This window comes from Eurytemora carolleeae, unplaced genomic scaffold, assembly GCF_000591075.1.
Source record: "Eurytemora carolleeae unplaced genomic scaffold, Eaff_2.0 scaffold332, whole genome shotgun sequence".
NCBI classification, from domain to species: domain Eukaryota; kingdom Metazoa; phylum Arthropoda; class Copepoda; order Calanoida; family Temoridae; genus Eurytemora; species Eurytemora carolleeae.
The window spans coordinates 92774-116423 of record NW_019396318.1 but is presented as its reverse complement, the minus strand read 5'-3'; the positions used below and the strand labels follow the sequence as shown (position 1 = coordinate 116423).

Below are 23650 nucleotides of genomic sequence, written 5' to 3'. Positions count from 1 at the left end.
TGTCGGAACAGATTTGGAAGATAAAGGATTAGGTCAGTTGTAAAGATTGATAAACTGGGGAAATTTATAAATATAAAGGGGATGGTGGAGTTCCTAGCTTTCTTTTGATATGCATAAAGCCATAGTTAAAACATTTCATTTTTGGAGGTCATTTAGGTCATTAGAGGTCGTTAGAGGTCATTAGAAGGTCAAACACTGGATTTGTTGCTGCTACTGTATTCCCTGGGTTCCTAGCTTTCGTTTGATATGCATAAAACTAAAAGCCATGGCTGAAATGTTTTCTATTTGTGGAGGTTATTAGAGGTCATTAGAGATCATTAGAGATCATTAGAAGGTCAAACAGAGGATTTGTTGTTACTACTGTATTCCCTGGATTCCTAGCTTTCGTGAGATATGCATAAAGCCATAGAACATTTTCATTTTTGGAGGTCATTTAAGTCATTAGAGGTCGTTAGAGGTCAGTAGAACGTCAAACACTGGATTCGTTGCTGCAATTGTATTCCTGGGGTTCCTAGCTTTTAATTGATATGCATAAAGCCATAGTTAAAACATTTTCATTTTTGGAGGTCTTTTAGGTCATTAGAGGTCGTAAGTGGTCACTGGATTTGTTGCTGCTACTGTATTTACTGGGTTCCTAGCTTTCGTTTGATATGCATTACGCCATAGTTGAAATATTTTCTATTTGTGGAGGTTAAATTGGTTTATTTTTGAATAAATTGGTTTATTTTTGAATAAATAGGTTAATTTTTGAATAAATTGGTTTATTTTTTAATACATTGGTTGATTTTTTAGTCTTATTTGTACATTAATAAATTGACGAATGTTGATCATTTGATTTAATTTCATAAACTTTCAGGGAGTAACTCTTCAGTCTAAGCGGTGTGCAATGTGTAGACGGGAAATACCTCAGGATTATCTTTTCAATCCGGAGCTTCTAGACCAGGTAACCTGGAGTATCCAATATATATTCAACCCGGAGTATCTAGTATATTTTCAACCCGGAGTGTCCAATATATATTCAACCCGGAGCATCTAGTATATTTTCAACCTGGAGTATCCAATATATATTCAACCCGGAGTATCGAGTATATTTTCAACCCAGAGCTCCTAGACTAATATATATTCAACCTAGAGCTTCTAGACCAGGTAACCTGGAGCATCCTGTATATATTCAACCCGGAGTATCTAGTATATTTTCAACCCGGAGTTCCTAGACCAATATATATTCAACCCGGAGTATCCAGTATATTTTCAACCCGGAGTATCCAATATATATTCAACCCGGAGTATCCAGTATATTTTCAACCCGGAGTATCCAGTATATTTTCAACCCGGAGCTTCTAGACCAAGTAACCCGGAGTATCCAGTATAAATTTAACCTAGAGCTTCTAGATTAATTAACCCGGAGTTTCTAGACCAGGTAACTGGACTATCTTGTATATATTCAACCCGGAGCTTCTAGACTAGGGTAACCCGGAGCTTCTAGACCCCGTAACCAGGAGCATCCTGTATATATTTAATCCGGAGTATCCAGTATATATTTAACCCTGAGCTTCTAGACCAGGTAACCCATTCAGTATCTTTCATACCCATTGCTTTTCTAATACGTTACATTAAATTCTACCCAAGCACTATCCCCCCCCTTTCCCCTAGTTCTTCTAACAAGGATGAATGACCCAATCTGTTCTCTAGGATAGGGAGGAGGATACAGAGACAGAAGATGAAACTTGTTGGTTCTACGAGGGAAGGAACGGTTGGTGGAAATATGACCAAAGAACAAGCTCGGAAATAGAACATCATCAAAAGGTTGATTGATTGATTTACCTCTTTATTGATTTTGTGATTTCTTGATTGATTCCTTGTTTGATTCATTCGTAAAACCATTCATTTATAGATTTTTTGATTGGTTTATTGGTTTATCAATTATTTGATTCAATCGTTGATAGATTTGATTCATTGATTTTTTCATTCTCATGTTATATTGATATTATGGTCTATCAATGATTGGTTGATTGATTGGTTGATTGATTGGTATGATCTAACTAATTGATATTCTTAATTGCTTGATTGTTTGTTCGTTCTTGATTGATTGATATTGTATTTTAGTCTGGTGCTGAAAGATGTGAGCTCCTGATTGCTGGGTTCCTTTATATAATTGATTTCACGCACATGCTTCAGTATAGGTAACAAGTTAGTACATCTGGGGGGGATGGTAAATGGTTTCAGAAAGTGCTAGGAAATCTTAATCTGCATAAGAAGTTTCGTTTAAAATGGGCTCTCTGTTGGTATCACATCAGATTTTTATATTTTTTTTGTAAACTGTGGCTTTTCGTTATTTGATTTCTGATTCGATAAATTTTTCAGGAGAAATGATCCAAGCCGGAGAAGGGGCATAAAGCGAGATATTGCTACAGTACCAAAGAAAGGCGTCGCAGGACTCAGGATAGGAGTAGACATGGATCCTCAACCCAGCTCCAGCCCTTCCAATAGGCAAACCAACCCTGCTCCAGGTTCAAGTAGAGCACCCAACCCTACTCCTAGATCTGATATACAACCCAACCCTGATCCTGGCTCAAGTAGAACACCCAACCCTACTTTTAGCTCTAATATGCAACCCAACCCTGCTCCTGGTTCTAGTAGAGCACCCAACCCTGATCCTGGTTTTAGTAGAATACCCAACCCTACTCCTGGTTCTACTAGAGCAACAAGTGGAGCCAACTTGTCTGATTCTCGAGAACCAAACGGAGAAGAGTCGGATGAGGAGTTTTACAGCGATCAATATGATCATGGTGAAGATCAAGTCGTATATAGACTTTCTAGTCGGAGAGAAGAGATTGGTAGCCAAGGAGAACTAGCAGAACCAAGAACGGATGGAAGAAGAGAGTTGAATCCTCGAGAACAAGAATTAAACAACGAGCTTGAGCAGCTTGGAATTAGTGAAACAACTCCTTGCTCCTCAGTTTAGATTAAAAAAGAATGTATTTTGTTCACAAAATTATTTTTTTAAAGCAATTAAATCTAGTTGAGAACACCCCCCAACTGTTCTGTTTAAAATAGTAATGTTGAAACGAAAATAATCGAAATTTTACTTTTATTTAAATGTTTGTGTCTGTAATTATCCTTCAGAACCATTCCTATATATTCATGCTGTTATAATAATATCTTTATTTTATATATATATATATATTATGTTATTTAATTTAGACATTTTTCTTAAATGTATCATCACAAAGTAATAATTTATACTGTTGCTAATTGAATAAGAATATTTATAGATAAAGTAAATACATTAATTCTGACAATTTTTATATAGCTATATCTCAGTCTGTTTTTGAAGTTTTTACAATTTGTTAAAAGATTTGAGCAACGTTTGGTAATATAAATCTGCAAAATGTATTGTTGGAAAAAACTCAAATTCCATTTTCACCAGTTTTTCGATTAAACATTTTGCTAAGTTTCACCATTCTTTGGGTAGACTAGAACTCATTTTTCATGAAGGTCAAAACTTTCTAGAATTTAAAAATTCGCCAATTTACCTCTTTTCTTTACAGAGTTAGCCCGACCAATAAACTTCGAAGAGTTTCAGATAATTATGTCTGCAAGAATTGAAGTTTATAGGAACCATCTTAGTTTGACGCGGATCCGCCCTGAACATAAAGGAGCCTTATCTAGATCATGTACATTTTTTTTTTTTTAAAAAGAAGAATTTTTCTTTACAGATTTCTTTTTTTTTGCTAACAGAAAAGGGAGTGAAACAAAACGTTTATATGTAAAGTATCAGAATTTAATAAAATATATGTGACCAACGTACAATATTTCTGTCTAAAAATTTGACCTAAAAATTGTCAGAATTTGTGGTTCCGTTTTCCTTCTATGTGCTGCAGTATTCAAAATGTTATTTAATATCAAGTAGAGTTGCAGTCACATAAAAATTTTTTAGTTTTTTTACATTCAGTGTAGACTACACCGCTTTTTAGAATAATAGTGGAAAATAAATTTTAGTTAAAATTTTTTATTACTTAGCAGATTTTTCTAGGTAATTGTTTTCTTATGTTTCAGATAAATAGAAATGTGAGTGGGAGAAATTGAAATCTTGATATGTCTTTTTTAGTGTGCATTTAAAATGACAGCAAGCCTAATATCAAGTGACCCTCCATGCAAGAATGGCAATGGCCGAATTACAATGGTGCCTTTGAAAGCTGTGTCTGATTAAGTATTCCTTGTTTATCAGAAGCAAAGGATAAACTCGTAAATAAATACTTTTCTAGTCAGAAAAAAACAATGGTTTCTTCCACATTTTTGATCAGATTAAGATTATATACTGGATCTATTATGTTTTCATTGTCAGAAAAAGAATCATCAAGAATATACTGGATTAATTTAACCCTATTCCTGCTTTTTTACATAACTCAAAAAGTATTGGTCTGAGGCTGTTGAAATTTTCTGACTTTTCCTGCATACCCAAAGCCCTCCCTTTAGGCCTAAAACCGAGCTTTAATACTAACTGCCTGAGTGCCTGAATGACTGCTATTTCCTGTAACAAACTAAATCTTTTTTTTGACCCACTTCCACTTGTCAGATTTAAATCAAATTTAGCTTTTTGGAAAGCCTTTGACATAAGGAAACGAATTGCACAAGTTTTGCGAAAAAAAAATTTTCTTGATTAAAAATCAGGTTATTTAAAATTTTGCAAAAAGTTTTGCATATTTGAAATGGCATGGCTAAGGGCTTTTCAAAAATGTACAATTTTTCATTTGTTGAACAAATTTTTTTTTGCAAAAATTTTACTATATAACTGGATTTTGCGATAAAAAATTCAATTTTTGCAAATTTGCAAAATTTTTTGCAGATTCTAAAAGTAGAGCACAAGAGCTTTCCAATGATGTATCATTTGTCATATTTGGACATCAAACATGGGATTTAGAGGGGGGTCAAATTGACCCCCCCCCCCAGCATATCCTGGTTTTCAAGTGCCCCAGCAGAGATAGGGTTAAGTGACAGACTTCGTATCTTCGACTACATCTAACTTGATCATTGGTTCATTGGATGCTTCAAATAGGTTATTAAGTATAATAGGTGGCAATGGAGAATTTCTGTATTTTCCGAACAGCTATATTTTACTTCAATGGTGGCATTTAAATGTTTAATAATAGTGACACATTAATGAAGTGCTTAAGTTTGGAGTGACATTACTGCAGTTTGTTCTGCTTTTTTTTCTTATGCATGCTTTATTTAACGCCTTACATTAAAAGACGGGTTGGAAGTTGGAACTGTGTCTCATTTGACACCAATGAGTGACGTCATGCATAATTTCTTCAAAATCTCATTGCCATTTATTATACTTATTAGTCTATTTAAAATGCAGCTGAAAAACAATCTTGAGAAATTAAAAACAAATTGTTGGGTTTAGGAATAGAAATTGTATAACTTGAAAAGTTGTCTATTTATGAGCAGGATCCGGCTCCTATTTTTCAAGATCGATAAAGAAGTAGGATCATTTAAAAAGAATGGACATTTAACACTGATTTGAGAAAAGCTTATAAACCCCACTTTAAAAACCTTCCAAATTATTCATCTTAATCTTATTTTCATTAATGATCCGTGAATCTCAATTATGCATGCATAATTCAACATTCAACGATTCTACTTTTTTTTTTAAAGTTAAGTTTACGGGAAATTTGTTTAATTTGTTTTAATAATTTCTTCAGAATTATTCATTATTTACTAAATGTCTCTTATCATATCAGAAAAAAGTTACCAATTCTTTCAGAATTATGCTATGATACTAAAACTATACAATCGAGTGTACACTCCTTGTGTGACGATATCCCGAACCCTTAGGCTTGGTGTACGTCAGTTCTCAGAAAATGCGTCAACCATCAGAACAATTAAAGATGTCGATCTTGCGGACTTTCCACCAGAGAAAATTAGAAATTTCAGGAAATCCATCAGCTCAAATTATAAAGAAATTTTCTATTTGATTTTACATGGTTATATTTGAATATCCAAGTAATACAGTGGGAACCAGAAAAAAGTGGATTGATTGTCATCATGATTGATCGATTGAATTACAGTATTGTTGCCCACGTGGATCACGGGAAATCCACCCTAGCGGACAGAATTCTAGGCAAACACGGTTTTGTTCTTAGCCAGGGGGGGCGGGGGGACATTCGCCACCCCCTGACAGATTCAGGGAGGGGCGTAGACCCCCCTGAATTTGGAATTTTTTGTGTTCCTATTTTCAGAATAGCTTCTCAATAGCATGCTTAAGGGTAAGAAACCCTAGTGCAAATCTGGAAAAATATCTGTCTTAATAAACTATAATGTTTGAAAAGTTAAACATCTAGTTTTTTGGTCTTTAGTCGTTAATTTTGACTCTTTGAGTCTTTTAAGTCAAAAAAAATTTTCGCCTGCAGCGCGATTTTTTGTTCCTAATTATGTATCCGCTCTTGTTCTTAGCTAAGACCTGTCACCTGTTTTAGATATTAGTGTCATGATTTTCTTCGCTTCCTTTTAGGCCTGACTATTCTGAACTGATATAAAAAAATAAATACCAAAACTTAAAATTTGTGTTGCCTTTTAGAAATTGTGGGTGCTATTGACGTCTCTGCTAATAATAAACAGGTTAGAAGAATTACCCTCATTTAAACCTTGACACTTTGTTTGGCAGTTCTTCAATGATTGGTATTCTAATGCAGGGCAGGGCTAAAATGTAGTCGTGTGTGGCTGGGAACTTCGCAAAACACAACTAAATAAAAATTTTGCTTTTAAATCTTGGAAGGAGTCCGGGCTGAAAACCCAGGACATGGAAAGGACTTAAACCTCTGATCTACTACTGGAGTTTTAGTCCATCCCTACAATCTGTAATCTTATTTGATTTGATTTGTGAGAAGAAACTTATTTAAACGGTTGAATTGCCTTTTTTGAGATATTTTTATATCATAGGTTTTAAATTAAATATCCAGGTTCTGGATAAGCTCCAGGTGGAAAGGGAACGAGGGATTACTGTCAAAGCTCAATCTGTATCCGTTCTGTATCAGTTTAAAGGAGAGGAATATATTCTTAACCTTATAGACACTCCAGGTTGGTTAGAAAATTTCAAATATTGTCTCCCCCCCCCTCCCTTATTTTTTTACTTATCTTAAGTCAGGAAGAAAAAAGAAATCTTAATTCTAATCTTGAAATGAAAATATAAATGGAAGGAAAAACTTGATTGCTAGGACGTAGCCCAATGGTTTATCATTGAATCCCGAGGGAGTTTTAGTTTCCAGTGATTCTGCCCTTGGGTTTATCATTAAATCCTTAGGAGGTTTTGATTTTATGAGAGTAAGTGTATCCACTGTATTTTTCTGAGAAAAAAACTTCTTTTTTTAGGACATGTTGATTTCAGCTATGAAGTCACCCGATCTTTAAGGTTAGATCGAAGATTTAAATTTAAAATAAAATATGTTTTTTTGTTAGATTTGATTAAAAACTGAGAACTTAAAGATTTAGGAGTATATTATTAAGGGAGTACTACTCCCTATAAATTAAGATACTTTTTACTGAGTTGTTAGAACATGTCAAGGAGTCCAACCCCTTAGTAGACTATCTGAGGAGTACATAAGCCCCTAAAATAAAATGTGTGTATTTTAGGGCATGTCAGGGAGTTCTACTCCTAGTAGACGCTAACCAAGGAGTTCAAGCTCAAACTGTTTCAAATTTTTACCAAGCCTTCGCTAATAATCTAGGAATGAATAAAAAAATAAGTGCTTTAAAAAAAGTAAATCTTTCGTTTAATGATAAAAAAGTGACCACGATTTTTTTATTGATCACCTTAAATTTGTTGGTCATTAACAATTCCTCTTATCAATAAAATAGATCTCCCCTTTATGTATTTGAGTATAAATTTTTTACAATAATGAAAAATGCCACCATTTTTTAATACTATTATTTTGTAAAATTGACTTTTCATTTTTTTGTTCAGAAATAATTTCTGTAATAAATTAAATAGATCTTCCCTTTATGTATTTGAGTATAATTTTTTTATGAAAATAAAAAAGGCCACCATTTTTTAATACTTCTATTTTGTAAAATTGACTTTTCATTTTTTTGTCCAGAAATAATTCCTGTAATAAATAAAATAGATCTTCCTAATGCGAACCCTGATGCAGTCAGGTGAATATTTAATATTTTTAAAATAACATCCCATTTCCATGGAGATACACCCTACCCCCCTTTTATCTGACATCATAGTGTTTTGCGATGAGCAGCAAAAACATGTTGGAAGTTTTTCATTGTCAAATGGTATCCCTTTAAACAATAAAATTCATAAAACATTGTAAATTACAAAATACAAAAAAGATGTAAAACTTTTTGTGACGATTAACTTCATAAAAGGTTTCAAGCAATTTTTCTCATGTTGGATTATTAAACCCAAATATTAATGTTAGAGTTTGGAGTAAAATTCTATTTAAACTAAATTTTTGGGAACCTCCCAACTTTGCTGTTCCTAAGAGATATTATCTCAAATTTACATTGTCACAATTGTAACCCTTTCGCACTGTCCAAATAGTCATTTATTCATAAAAAAGACATTTTGTCTTTGATCGGTTAAGATTAATAATGTTAGAATTAGTGAGTAAATTTATTTTTTAAAGTGTTTTTTTTTGAGAAATTTTTCAAAAAGAAACTAACCAAAACGTCTCATAAAACTGATCACTCCCTTCAAGCTCCAATTTTCAGTCTCTTTATTTACGTAACCTTATGGTGTAAACCTCTGCTATTTTAAATTTCGACTATTTGATTTAGATTTAAAACTCAGATCCTTCAACTCCTGATTTGTTTTTGTATAGAGAGCAGCTCTACTCCCTTTTTGAACTGGATCCTGGCAAAGTCCTGCTCATCTCAGCTAAACTGGGAACAGGAGTTAAACAGCTTCTAGACGCAGTTGTTCAGGAATTCATTTATCTATTCGTCAATCCATTTTTGATAATTTTTGATCTTCAACTTTACTAGATTTACTAGATTTACTAGATTTACTAGATTTACTAGATTTACTAGATTTACTAGATTTACTAGATTTATTTTGTATTTTTGTTTTCATTGATGATTTAGTAATATTTTGATTAATTTATTTCAAGTTTTTTCTTCTCAATTAAAACTGAGATTACAATAATTTACAACGCTTGGAAGTTATTTTATGAAAATTATTAAATAATGAATTAATTAGTTAATACCACCCCCACCCTCTGCTGCCCCCAATGCTGACCTTGCGCTGTTCCTGTTCGACAGCTGGTTCGATAGATATAAGGGGGCCATTAATCTAGGAACAGTAAACAATCTTTATTTTAATTAATCGATCAATCATATCATATATTTTATTTACTTTTATTTCATATTTATTTTGTTCATCTTAGGTGTAAGGGACTGATGACTCGCCTCCAACTCTAGTTTTATGACTACATCAGAATTCATAGTTTGAAATATTTAATGTTTAACGTTATACAGGCTGCATAGATATAAGGCATAGAAAATCAAGTTTGAGGCAAGTAATCAGTTTTTATGCGATCAAGATATGTATACAAAAATTCCGCCAATTCAAGTTACACTTTGAGATAATATTTAAATATCTAAAATTACTTGTAAATCTAAAAATGAAAAGAATTGTTTGAATAGTTCAAGTAAAAAGTGGCATAGTGTACAATGCGTCAAATATTGTCTCATGTAAAACTGGAAAGGTGAGTTTGAATCACAATGTACAATAGTAATAGTATTCTTATCTATAAATAAAAAGAAATAATATCTGTTTATTTTTTGGATGTTCTGTCATAACTCATGACTTATTTGACTCGAATTTTGAATGGAGAACTCGGTAGAACCACGGGAATGTTCTTAGCTTTGTTATAAATTCCAAGTTGTAAAGAGAAAGTTTAGTTTCCAGGCAAAGCTGTATTTCCATGCTAGTAGAACGTTAAATATCTGATGGTTTAGCTAAAAATCAATAAAAGAATCTATTAAAAATTGACAGTTGATTAATTTTGTAAAAATTATGTTTTAGCAAACTTTTCATATTGCAATCTTAACTTATACAATATACACTCTTTTTGCATATAAAATACACATTAATTGTATTTTTTTTAAATAACTCAGAACAATAAACATACAGAGAACAGACTTCTTTGGTTTTTCTGCTCTTATTTCGGCGGTAACACTTAATTGGAGATAATACAATGTGACTGATATGGAACGCTCTGTATCTGCAATAATGAAAATTGTCATATTTAAAATAATTAAAATGTAATGGTTCTGATGATGATGATTATAAGAATGATAATAATTATAACAATCTAGGAGTACAGTGTAAAGAGTGTCGGAGTAATTACCCCTGAAACAGTTGAGTGTACTGCACTTTATTCAGGACAGGTCTGCTTTTAATTCAAATATTTACCCAGGACAGGTCAGCTTATTATTCAAATATTTACCCAGGACAGGTCTGATTATAATTTAAATATTTACCCAGGACAGGTCTGCTTATAGTTCAAATATTTATCCAGGACAGGTCTGCTTAAAATTCAAATATTTACCCAGGACAGGTCTGCTTACTATTTACCCAGGACAGGTCTGCTTACTATTCAAATATTTACCCAGGACAGGTCTGCTTACTATTTTAATATTTACCCAGGACAGGTCTGCTTACTATTCAAATATTTAACCCAGGACAGGTCTGCTTACTATTTTAATATTTAACCCAGGACAGGTCTGCTTATAATTCCAATATTTACTAGGACAGGTCTGCTTATTATTCAAATATTTAGCCAGGACAGGTCTGCTTACTATTCAAATATTAATCCAGGACTATTCTGCTTATTATTCAAACAGTTAACCAGGAAGGGTCTGCTTATTATTAAAGTATTTACCCAGGACAGGTCTGCTTATAATTCAAATATTTACCCAGGACAGGTCTGCTTACTATTCAAATATTTACCCAGGACAGGTAACGTTACAAACCTTAAGTGACGAGCTTCTAAAGTACATACTCTGTAATATGTGGAGTACAATAATTAGGTTTGGTACAGTGAAACCCTTAATAACGAATACATCGGAAGAATTTATCAAATGTCGTCTTGACAAATTTTCAATGAGTTTTTAACTATATTACGTAAATTTCAGTATTTGCGAAAATAAATAAATAGCCATGAATATGCGGGAACAGTTTTATTGAGTTCCATATAATCATTTTATTAAGAAACTAAATATCTGCAACATTCCATTATCCGAAAGTGAAGAATACAACATTTGATGAACTCTTTCGATGTATTCGTTGTTATGGGTTTCACTGTACATAATCCGTAATATGCGGAGTACAATGTTTAGGTTGGGTACATAATCTGTAATATGCGAATGTTTAGGTCGGGTTCATAATCTATAATAGCCAGAGTAAAATGTTTAGGTTGGGTACACAATCTTTAATATGCAGAGTACACTGTTTTGGTTGGGTACATAACCTGTAATATGCGGAGTACCATGTTTAGGTCAGGTACACAATCTATAATATGCAGAGTACACTGTTTTGGTTGGGTACATAACCTGTAATATGCGAAGTACCATGTTTAGGTCGGGTACATAATCTGTAATATGCGGAGTACAAAGGAAGCCGTGATAGGAGATACTTTTCATTTAAAGGGCAAACCAGTTCCCCCGCTTCTAGAAATAGGCAACCAAATAATAATTATAATAACACCCAGGCAACATTGAATTTGAGGCCAAATCTTATTCAGAGAATTAAAAACGACCGTCAAATGGCAGAAATTTATAAATCAGTTGATTTAAGTTGAGTGTTTGCCGACAGTTAAAAGGGCAACTGCCAAAAACCGGAGGGAGGGAACCCCCTGACGCCATGAGCCTCCGCTATGCAGACACGAGCCTCCCAGATTTGCTAGGTAGACCAAGCCTCCGCTTTGCAGAAATGAGCATGCGCAACACATCAAAATGTGCCTGTGTAATACAGGAGGTTTTTTTAAACTGTGTTTTAAGTTTAAATAAAAGATTTTTTTGAAATTTTTAGACATAGTGGCATGAGAGGCTTCTCAACGATGAGAAGTATTTATTAATTATCATAAATAAGCCTAATTATGACTAAAAGGAAAATATTTAGAAAAAAAAAATTTGAATTGAATTTCATTTCATCTTTTATAATCTTTGATTTAAGCGATACCTTTTTTTGAAGTTCAAATTAAATCTAAAAAATTTGTATTTATTATTTAAATATTAACATTTTTCAAAAAAAGGTATTGATTAAATCAAAGATTGCAACAAAACAAACCAAGTTTAACCCAGAAATATTTCTCCAAATATCTTCCTTTCTGTGCAAGAAATGTTTAAAGTTTTAATATAAATCTTATAACCCACTTTATGACTCCATATATGTTTCTAATCATGACAATCAATAAACAACTCTAATCTTTAGTAAAAAAAATGTTAAAAGTTTTCATTTCTCATAAAAACCAAGATTTAAAAAAGCTGTTCTGTATGGTGGAGGCTTGTTTACTGCATAGCGTAGTCACAGTCTGCATAGCGTAGGCTTTGTCTGCATAGTGGAGGCTCGGTCTGCCTAGCGAATCTGGGAGGCTCGATGTCTGCATTGTAGAGGCTCATGGCGTCCGGGGGTTCCCTTCCTGAAAACAGAAGCCAACAAATAATTTGCTAATTTTTTTTATTTAGTTATATTGTTTTTCAATAATTTTATCATTTACTTTTATGTATTTTATAAGCTGTTTTAATGTTGATTGTTAGTTCTCATAACTTATTTCTCATCTTTCTAAAATATTTTGTTTGGAAATACTTTCTAAAAATATTTGGTTTGGTGTTCAGCTGCTGCTAAACCAATGCTGTTTGCTGGGTTTTATCCCTTCAATGCTGGGGAATACAAGGATCTGAGAGCAGCCATTGATAAACTTTGTATTAATGATAATAGTGTTACTTTAAGGTAAATACTTAATATATTAAAGAACACATAACCCCTGATAATATTTTTTGTCTGTAGAATTGCTCTACTTAATTTAAAAGTCACCCCTCGAGAACCAACATTTTTTGGAATATGATAGTTAAAGAATAAGAAAAGGATCTGATGACGTTAGTTCAATTCAACTCTATTGAAAAGTTTAATTCACAATGGTATCGTTTGCCTTTATCTGTACATAATGAAGGAGCATTCCTTGTTTTTTAGTTTGAAAGTTGATAATTTCCAAGTGTGGTATCTCAATAATTTAGTTACTTGCGAATTTATGCAAAAAATCATGAAATTTATTTCTTAATAATATTTTCGAGTGAACCTTCTCACAAAGAGGGCTTTGCCCGATTTACAACAGTACCCTTAAAAGTTTTGTCTGGTTAAAGGGAGTGTTCGCGAAAAATGAAAGGGGGTCTAGGCTTAATGCGATAAAAAAGCGCTTTTGATCGCTAGTAATCTTACTTCTATCTGTTGCGTCTGTAAGGAGAAAATTGTTAAAGACGTCTCATACCGAATAACTTTGCGTCCATACAAATTGAGAAAATTGCAACATACGACTTAGACCGTAAAAAAATCAATTTAATTTTAAACAAATCATTCAGATATTACGACCTATAGTCATCGATTATCTTTCGCCACATTTGTATATTTGTTATTCGTTATGAGACGTCTTTAACAATTTTCTCCTTATAGACGCAACAGATAGAAGTAAGATTAGTAGCGATCAAAAGCGCTTTTTTATCGCATTAAACCTATACCCCCTTTCATTTTTCGCGAACACTCCCTTTAAGTATTAATTAGATATTAATTTTTATAATTTTGAAAGCGGATTATTTTTAATTATGATTTCTCAAATAAAGGGTTGACAGCGATAATTTGCGCATTTCTGCGGCAAGAAAACATAGAAGTTTTCTGAATTAATCTCTTTTAAACCTAGAAAAGCGAAAATATCTTCCACATTATTAATTATTTAAAGGTTTCAAGGGTACCATTGTAAATAGGACATTGTCATCTTTGCACGGAGGGTCACTTGAAATAACGCTTACAGTCCCTTTAAGATTGAACAACGACGATATGTTCTTAATTGTTCCATTTACAATATTTGTAGTGATGAGTCTAGTCCTGCTCTGGGTTATGGTTGGAGGATTGGATTCCTTGGTGTTCTCCATATGGAGGTTTTCTCACAGAGGTTGGAACAAGAATATGAAGCTGAGGTTAGTTCACCGCTGGTCTAGTCGTTTTGGATCGCTTTTTAGAAAGAAAATATTAAATTTTCCAACATTTCAGAACTATATTATGTTAAAATTTGCTTTATACAACTTTTAATGGTTTCGTTGTGAATCAGAAATGGTGAATTATTTGAAATTACGACTACAGTCCCTTTAAGTTGGTTCCTATCTAGAATTCTTAAATTGGTTCTGAATCAATGTTGTTAAATGTATTAATTTCTAAATATTGTTTCTGAAATCAGGTTCTTATCACGGCGCCATCAGTTCCTTATAGATTAATTATAAAAGGAGAGGGAAATAAGAAGAAATATGGAAAAGAAATCACGGTAAGATTTTGTTTAATTTTTTAATGTTTTTAATACACAAATGTATTGAGATATCATTTATTAAAATAAATCATATTTCATATACTTAGATATTAATTACTGATTACTGATTAGCTGTCTAATTAAAGTAAGCTGTCTTGTTTTTAACCAATTATTCACTTTCTACTTCTCTAAATATTCAAAATAATATTAATGTTTCTAATAATCTAATCTAACATTTAGGTTTCATAATCTAATCTAATCTAATCTAATATTAAGGTTTCGAATAATCTTATATAATATTAAGGTTTCTAATAATCTAATCTAATATTAAGGTTTCTTATAATCTAATATAATATTAAGGTTTCGAATATTCTAATATGATATTTAGGTTTATAATCATCTAATCGAATATTAAGGTTTCTATTAATCTATTATAATATTCAGTTTTCTAATAATCTAATATAATACCAAGGTTTCTAATCTAATATTTAGGTTTCTAATAATCGCATCTAATTATAAGGTCTCTAATAATCTAATCTAATATTAAGGTCTATTATATTCTAATGTAATATTTACTATTTAGGTTTCTAATAATCTAAAATAATATTTTTGTTTCTAATAATCTAATCTATTATTAAGGTTTCTTATAATCTAATATAATATTAAGGTTTCTAATAATCTAATATGATATTTAGGTTTCTAATAATCTAATATGATATTTAGGTTTCTAATAATCTAATATGATATTTAGGTTTCTAATAATCTAATCTAATATTAAGGTTTCTAATAATCTAATCTAATATTTAGGTTTATAATAATCTAATCTTATATTAAGGTTTCTAATAATCTAATATATTATTAAGGTTTCTAATAATCTAATATAATTTTAAGGTTTCTAATAATCTAATCTTATATTAAGGTTTAAATTAATCTAATCTTATATTAAGGTTTCTAATCATCTAATATAATATTAAGGTTTCTCATCATCTAATATAATACTAAGGTTTCTAATAATCTAATATATTATTAATGTTTCTAATAATCTAATATGATATTAAGCTTTCTAAGGTTTCTAATAATCTAATATAATTTCAAGGTTTCTAATTATCTAATATGATATTCAGGTTTCTAATAATCTAATCTAATTTAAGGTTTCTAATAATCTAATTTAATATTCAGGTCTCTAATAATTTAATATAATATTCAGGTTTCTAACAATCGAATCTAATTTTTAAGTCTCTAATAATCTAATATAATATTAAGGTCTCTAATAATCTAATCCAATATAATATTCAGGTTTCTTATAATCTAATATAATATTAAGGTTTCGTATAATCTAATCTAATATTTAGGTTTCTAATAATGTTATATAATTTTAAGATTTCTAATAATCTAATCTAATTTTAAGGTTTCTAACCCTGCGAACTGGTTGGAAAGGATGAATGTAGAAGAGTACCAAGAGCCTATTGTACATGCTACCATGATTACACCTGTAGAATATCTATCCCCCATCCTAGGTACAAAGCTAACCTTCCCGCTATTGTGCATCAGTTCATTCCACTGCAATAATCAATTCACGCACAAAGATATAAATACATATATAAATGGTGTAGTTTAAATTTGTTTAAATAAATTTTTTTGAAAATACAGGTTTCCAAAAGAAAAGAGAAAAAATATGCAAAATTATGCACAAATAGAAAACATTGATTTTTACGCACTACATAACATATTTATCATTTCAGTTATTACGTAATCATCGAATCCTTCAACATATAAATTATTCATTCTTGTATTTAAAAGTTCTGGTAAAACTGGAACTTTCCATGCATGTTCCAATGGGACATCAAAATATTTCATTTGTTTCTTAACTAACATTTTACTAAGATCCAAATGCAATAGAAAATAAATTTCTGCCAAGAACTGTGTTGAGGTCATTTTTACATCAAGTACCTATGCGTATCTCTAGGTACATTAAAAAGAATTCTAAGAGCAGTATTCTATGCTGTATACAATTTTGAAACACATTGGGAACTCAAGTCCCAAACAGTAAATATACAGTTTCAAATCGTCCCTAAAGTTGAACAATTTCAACACAATGTTAGACATTAAAAGCAATGTTAAAAAAATTGCTTATTTAATTGAGAGTTAATAACTTTGTATGCATTTTCCTCCCTTAAAGGGACTGTTAACTCTATATCAAGTGACCCTCCATTGAAGGAATGGCATGTCTGATTCACAACGGTATTCTTAAAAGTTTTATCTGGTTCAAGTTTGAATTAGATATCTTAAATCTTAATGTTTTTGTTAAAACAAATATTACTTTCATTTGCAGTTTCTAAACAAAAGTGAATTGCGCGTTTCTTCTTTAGAAATTATCAGAAATGATCAGAAAAAGGGTTCAAATCTACCATTGTGAATAAACGTAAAATTTCTCTTTTCACAATCTTTACCAAATTCGATTAAGACTTATCCTAAGCCCTCTCCGCTTTTCAGAAACCGTTATACTATGAAGTTTTTTAGAATTATGCAATGACAGACGTGGAGAACAGATTTCAATCTTGAACCTAGATCAAACCAGGCTCAATATGCAGTTTATATTCCCGCTTAATGAAATAGCCACAGGGATACAGACAATATATTTGTTTATTCATTCATTTAATTATCAAACATTCATGCATTCATTCTATATGCAGTATATTTTCCCACTTAATGAGATAGCTAAAGGGATACAGACAATATATTTGTTAATTCATTCATTTAATTATCATGCATTCATGCATTCATTCTATATGCAGTATATTTTCCCACTTAATGAGATAGCTACAGGGATACAGACACTATATTTGTTTATTCATTCATTTAATTATCATACATTCATGCATTCATTCAATATGCAGTTTATATTCCTGCTTAATAAGAAAGCTCCAGGGATACAGATTATGATTTTATTCAGTCATTCATACATTAATTTCTTTCATACATTCATTAATTTCTTTCATACATTCATTAATTTCTTTCATACATTCATTCATTTCTTTCATACATTCATTCATCCTTTATAGTTTATATCCCCGCCTTATAAGAAAATTATAGGGATACATACAATGATTTCTTTCATTCATTCATTCGTTCATCCTTTCATCCTTCCTTTCATTATTCATTCATTCTTTCATATTGGTCTGTAAAATCCAGATTTTTTTGACGAGTTAAAAAGTCGGAGTTCGGGGTTTGCATCCCTGGATTACGAGGATGCAGGATACAGGGCTAGTGATCTAGGTGATGCATTATTATTTTTTTGAAGATTAAACAGACTGAAGACACAATTTTGAGTGGCCCTCCAATCTGAATGCGTCGTGTCCGATTAAAAACGGTCTGCATTTCATTGCTCTAGTAACAATAATAAATTTTCAGCCAGAAAAATAAGGATTACTCAACCAACCTTGATCAGAGAAAGGTTTAAAGGGTAACCTTCTGAACTTTATAGTTAACACTGAACCAAAAGAAATGCCACGCTATACATGGAGGATAATTTGTAATTACAACAACAATTAATTCTTCTTTAAGTTTTATGAAGAGCAATCTTAAAATCAGTAAAATGAAAATCCATCCAATGGGTTAGAACTTAAATCAAAGGCAAGGGATGGGAAGGATAACGTTAATATTTAATTTCTCATTATTTTCTTCTTATTTTTTTCATTGTTTATTGTGTTCACACCTACACAATAAAGAATTTAATATAGAGGTAAAAAAGAATGTTTCAGCGTTTATTTTGTTTCCAATTTTAGGAAATTAAGAAAAACTCACGAATTCAAATTTAGTTCTTTAATTTGTTTATTTTAGTCAAGTTGGATATTCACTTGAATGGAAATCCAATCGGTGAGCTCAGTTCCATCGTGCACGTCAGCAAAATTAAAACCAAGGTACTTAAATCTAATTATTTTTTCTCTGGTACATTTTTTTTATTTCTTAATTTATATTCATTACAATTATGTTTCAATTTAATTTTGTAACGTATATTTCCTGAGCTGAAAACTTAAAAATTAAATATCCTTAATCCCGATCGGTTAATCTGTGTATCCAATGTACACACTTCTGATTTTCTTCTTAATCCTCTCTTTTACTATATCGATTGTACTAATATCCCATTGAACTAAAGTCAGCTATTCCCAAGCTGGCTTTAGAGGATTTAAAAAAATATAAATTGATTATGTTAATGTGATCTTAATAAAAAACTATTTATCACATTTGAGGACTGAAGTCATTTTGAGTCCGTTTTTCAAAAGTTAAAGAACGCTTCTCTAATCTCTACAAATTAATCTAAAGGCTAAATTAGTCTAGAGATTAGCAAAAAGACAGGATCAAGCATTGATCTCAAAATCCATCATTCTAAAGTTTTCAGTTCAGTATAAATAATATTGAAACATAGTTTTTACAGTTAATTAGGATCTGAGCCGTGCGCTGCGGCTAGAACGTTTGGAAAAGTCCTATTTGGGAAGGCCACTACGGAAGATGTAAAACGTCCGAAAGTTTATCAGAGAGATCTAGACAACTAGACAACAAGTTTCCAAGATCGGATCGACTTTGAAGTGTCGCAATGCCTTGAGTTTAAGTTTTACCTTATTAGCTTACTTATACATTTATTTATTTTTATCCGTAGGTCTGGACATCAACATTCTCGTTTCTAGCTTTGATTTAAAAAGAGTATTTATCAAGATCTTGGCGTTTATATTTTGGTTTACTTTGATCTTACATCGGATTCTAATCAGTTCTAATAAAAGATGCCCTTAGGCCAAGTATCTGGTCGGAAAGATGAAAGATGAATTACCAAGACAACAGTTTGCAATTGCAATTCAAGCAATGGTTGGCTCAAAAGTTTTTGGTAAGATTTTTGTAAGTTTACGAGGGAAAAAAAATTGAAATCCGGAATGCTTAAACTGTTTGTCGATATAAGTTTCCTTCTTTTAAAGAATTTCATGCCCAACTCACAACGGTGGCTCTAAAACCCTTTTGTCTGAGGAAAAATTACGCGAGATATCCTTTTTTTTCTAACCTCTATCTGAAATATTATTATACAATTGTGGTTTCTTAGTTATAAGTAATATGCAGTTTGATGCAAACGATACGAAAAAGAAATTGTCAGAATTAGCCACTTTCTAGATAAAAACATATTCTTCCTTATTGTTTTTCAGAAAAAAGTTTAAAGGGTATCGTTGTGAATTGGGCGTGCGTCGAATTCGCAAGAAAATACTGAAACAGTTTGTTTAAAATAAAGTTTTTATTAGCCCGTGAGGACGTGAAAGCTCTACGGAAGGACGTGACGGCGAAGTGCTACGGCGGAGATATCTCCAGGAAGATGAAGCTGTTGAAGAACCAGGCGGAGGGGAAGAGGAAGATGAAGAAGGTTGGAAATATTCAGATCGCCAAGGAGACCTTCGTCAATATATTGACCAACAAGCGGTAGCAGCATTCTTCATACATGTATTGTTTAGTTTATTGGTTTATAAAATTACTATTTATCTTTAATTCAGACATATTGTACAACTTAAATTTGCAGTACATTGTACATGCTTTGGTTTATCCTCACAATCTTAACACACTTAAGATATTGTTATCTATCTTGGGAATCTAGCTTTGTCTGTAAACTAAACTTTTTATATTCAAGTAAGCCAACTCAACTTTTTAAAACCAAGTTAAGAATATTTCCGTAGTTCTACCAAGTTTCCCAATCAAAATTTGAGGTTAATCGGTCAAATGGTTTATGAGACACAAAGATACAAACAGGCAGAGTTTTCTTCTGGTAATTTTTTTGGACTTAGCGGTTTTAAAAAAAATCATTTTTGAAATTACAATTTAAAGTTTGAAAAGAAATTTGATTTAACAAAACCCATAGTATTGCCAGGAGAGTGTACAGGAGTTTATTTTTTGGGAAATAGAGAGACAAACCTGGACGACTTTGAGGTGTCGCCGGGCCGATGTTCTTTTTTTAACCTTGTTAACCCTTCTTATATGTTTTTGTAGCCCTGATTATAAATATTCGAATGCTGAAAAGTGCTTGATTCTAGTTTAATTTTTTAGAAGTACTTTTTTTCGATTTTTGCGTTTGAGCTTGAAACCAGGGGTGGATACAGGAATTATTTTTCTCTCCGTTTTCCGTAACCCCCCTCCCCCAGCCCAATGCTTTAAGGGGATGCAATTTTCCAGGGGTGTGCCATTGGTCCAAATCACACCCCTGTATCCGCCTGCTTGGTATCATATTTTAGTTCACAGTGTACAGTTCTTTTCTCCATTTCTTGGAATTATAAAGTCTTCATAATACACTCCTCAATATTCAATGTCATTATTATGCTTACTTATTATGTTCTAATTAATGTTGTCATGATCTGATCTTTTAAACGTTTTTGTTTGGTTAGGACACTGTTAAAATATATTTCTGGAACAGATTTCATCCAGGTTTATTGTTTCAGGGTTAGATACATATAAAATGTGTTGAATGCTTCTCTCTACCCTTGAAAGGTATGCTATTCAAATATGTGTGCTAAAAAGATTAATATTTATATTGAAGGGATTGTATTAAAATATTTGTGTTAAAGGGATTGATTCAAAAATATTTGTGTTAAAGGATTATATCAAAATATTTGTTTCAAAGGCACTGTAACTAACTTTCTCTATAGTCCACGTTTTCCTGAAGTAGAGAGAGGATTGTGGGGAGGGGTGGGAGGGAGGCGTAATAGGTAGATATATAGATAGAAAGGGATTGTATCAAAGTATTTGTATAAAAATATATGTATAGTATATAGATAGAAAGGGATTGTATCAAAGTATTTGTATAAAAATATATGTTTAGTACACTGAATATTTTATTAAGTATACCGAACGCATTCTATTGGGTTGTGATTACCATGACGACAGTAGGATACGGGGATATTTATCCAACAACAGGTATTTTTTTTATAGAATAAAGCTTATTTCTATAGAATGAAAAAAAAATGTTGCGATTGAAAATTTGCAATTCAAAGATAAATGCAAATATAATCAGTTGAACCAAGTCTTTTTTGTAAATTATATATTTTGTTATATTATATATCTTTAGGTTTTTGAATATTGGCCAATGATCATAAAAAGATCTTTGATACAATCTTTAACATTTTTTAAAATTAAAACTATTTTAGCAGGACTTTTTAAAGTAACAATTAACCTTTATCTCTAGACATTAGTTTACAATGACAAAACAAATTCAGATTTTTTCGCTTCTGTTTGTGAAATTAAAAATATCATGATCATTGTCATCTGATTGGCCAGATATCACTTTGTAGGCTGTGACCATGTAAAGTTCCAAAAATAAAAACTAATAAGCTGTTCGAATGTTTTAATTTATGGTTTTCTCCCAGGCTTGGGTAAACTGATTGGAACTTTCTGTGCTATATCCGGTGTACTGGTGATGTCACTTCCGATCCCTATTATTACAGAAAACTTTGAAAAGTTTTATAAAGAACAACATAAAAAAGAAAAGGTTTGTTTTGATTCGTTTCACTAAACTATAAACAGAAGGTATAGATAGAAAGGGATTGTATCAAAGTATTTGTACTTAAAGTATTGTACTAACGTATTTGTGTCAAAGAAATTGTTTTGTTTTAAGAATTACAATTTTTCACCAGTCAATGATAAAAGTAAAATAAACACTTGGTTTAAACTTCAAACAAACCACTGAGAAGTACGTGAGTGTATATTGTTTAAGAGTCAATGACCTAGTGAACATATGAAACATTTAGTGTACCATATCGGGTTTTAAATAAAAATAAAAATTGATAAAAACAATTAGATACATCAATAAAGAATTGATGAATATTTCGTACAAAGAAAATTTAAACACTTGCTATAAATTATAAGGGGAGTGTATATGGTTAGGGGTCAATGACTTAGTAATTTGCAATCATGAAATCAAATTCTTATTGTAATTGCAATTTGTACTTTTTTGCGTCGGGGGGGGGGGGGGTGAGATTGGAGAAATATTTATCTTTTTCATTGAAAGGTATTATATGATAATACCGGTTTTTATCAGGGTTGTATATTTTCTACTTTTTTCTCATACCTCTCAGCTTATCTTCACATTTCTCATTGCTAAAATATTCCAATCATTTTAATAATTTTTTTATGTTAATAATAAATAATTTTTTATTCATCATCGTCTGCAGTTGCGTTTTTAAGTTCAGTAGTAAAGATTTGTGCATGGTCAGAGGTCTATTTTTTTAGCTTTGCATCGGGTAGAGGGGGTCGGGGGGTATTTATACGATAGTTTGGTAAATAGAAAAATATCATAATTGGGTTTAACATTTGTCTTGTCTTTTAAAAGATATTTTTCTTTTTACGTAGCATTCTTTAATTCAGTAATTTTGTTTGTATACTTTTTTAGATGGTGGTGTGGGGGGTGTAATACATTTAACCTAAATGAGTGTTCAGATAGCAATTGTGTGCTGATATATGTTTCTTTATAGGTTAAGGTTTGGGAGTACAATGATTTCAAACCTGTTTCCAGACGAAAGGTTTTTAGAGATACAACTTGAATAAATCATTTTACTTTAAACCTAAAATAAATATTTGTACTTTTTCAAATCTAAAATAAACATATATACAGGGTTAGCCAATAAGGACGACACTTCAAAGACGACTGTACAGAAATTATTCAGACTTATTTCTTATATCATGGTTAATCCCATCTTTATAATTTTGTATTTCCTTTTCAAGTCGTTTAATAGGCTTTTAGAGATGAGAGAAGACTATTTTCAAATCAAAAGACCAAATCTAATCTTTAGTCCTCTTATCTAAAATTCTTTGTGGGTAACCCTGTAGATAAATATATTTATAAACTCTCTTCTTAATTTGCTCTCTTTTTTCTATTTCTGTAAAGTTTCGTGGATTTTTAAGATTTAGTTAAAATTAATATGTTTGATAGATAGATAGACGAAAACCATATTTGGGTTTAAGGTATTTGTAATATTTCATATTTATAGTTATGCCACCAACAAAACTTTAACCAAAATCTTAACTAATAATTTTTTTAAATAATTCAAAAGTTTAATAAAATCATTAAAATATAGATCAAGCTAAAACTTGAACAATTGAAA

General features: G+C 31.4%; 2 protein-coding genes across 7 annotated transcripts; both read left to right on the top strand.

The window, feature by feature from the left end:
* Positions 1 to 859: 859 nt before the first annotated feature.
* On the top strand, positions 860 to 4015 carry LOC111700839 (E3 ubiquitin-protein ligase RNF146-A). The gene is made up of 5 exons (XM_023471894.1): positions 860 to 943; positions 1693 to 1806; positions 2107 to 2183; positions 2365 to 3280; positions 3850 to 4015. The coding sequence occupies exons 1-4, from the start codon at positions 887 to 889 to the stop codon at positions 2963 to 2965; spliced, it is 849 nt and encodes a 282-aa protein (XP_023327662.1). The 5' UTR covers positions 860 to 886; the 3' UTR covers positions 2966 to 3280; positions 3850 to 4015.
* A 966-nt stretch (positions 4016 to 4981) lies between these two features.
* Positions 4982 to 20992, top strand: LOC111700836 (translation factor GUF1, mitochondrial). 6 transcript variants are annotated; one of them, XR_002765061.1, is made up of 23 exons: positions 5005 to 5940; positions 6075 to 6127; positions 6584 to 6624; positions 6966 to 7083; positions 7375 to 7414; positions 7636 to 7730; positions 8100 to 8157; positions 8835 to 8937; positions 9212 to 9308; positions 9658 to 9719; positions 10333 to 10404; positions 11596 to 11695; positions 12853 to 12967; positions 14100 to 14205; positions 14463 to 14546; positions 15937 to 16045; positions 17049 to 17150; positions 17721 to 17804; positions 18369 to 18448; positions 19317 to 19407; positions 19811 to 20189; positions 20385 to 20433; positions 20833 to 20992. XR_002765061.1 is itself a non-coding variant. In XM_023471891.1 (22 exons), exons 2-22 carry the CDS (start codon positions 5729 to 5731, stop codon positions 19987 to 19989), a joined length of 2001 nt encoding a protein of 666 aa, XP_023327659.1. In that variant the 5' UTR covers positions 4982 to 5059; positions 5350 to 5728; the 3' UTR covers positions 19990 to 20992. The 6 variants fall into 6 exon arrangements, 2 of the variants coding, with proteins under 2 accessions (XP_023327659.1, XP_023327660.1); XM_023471891.1 differs by having other exon boundaries at positions 4982 to 5059; positions 5350 to 5940; positions 19811 to 20992; XR_002765059.1 differs by having other exon boundaries at positions 20385 to 20992.
* The last annotated feature ends 2658 nt before the right edge of the window (positions 20993 to 23650 follow it).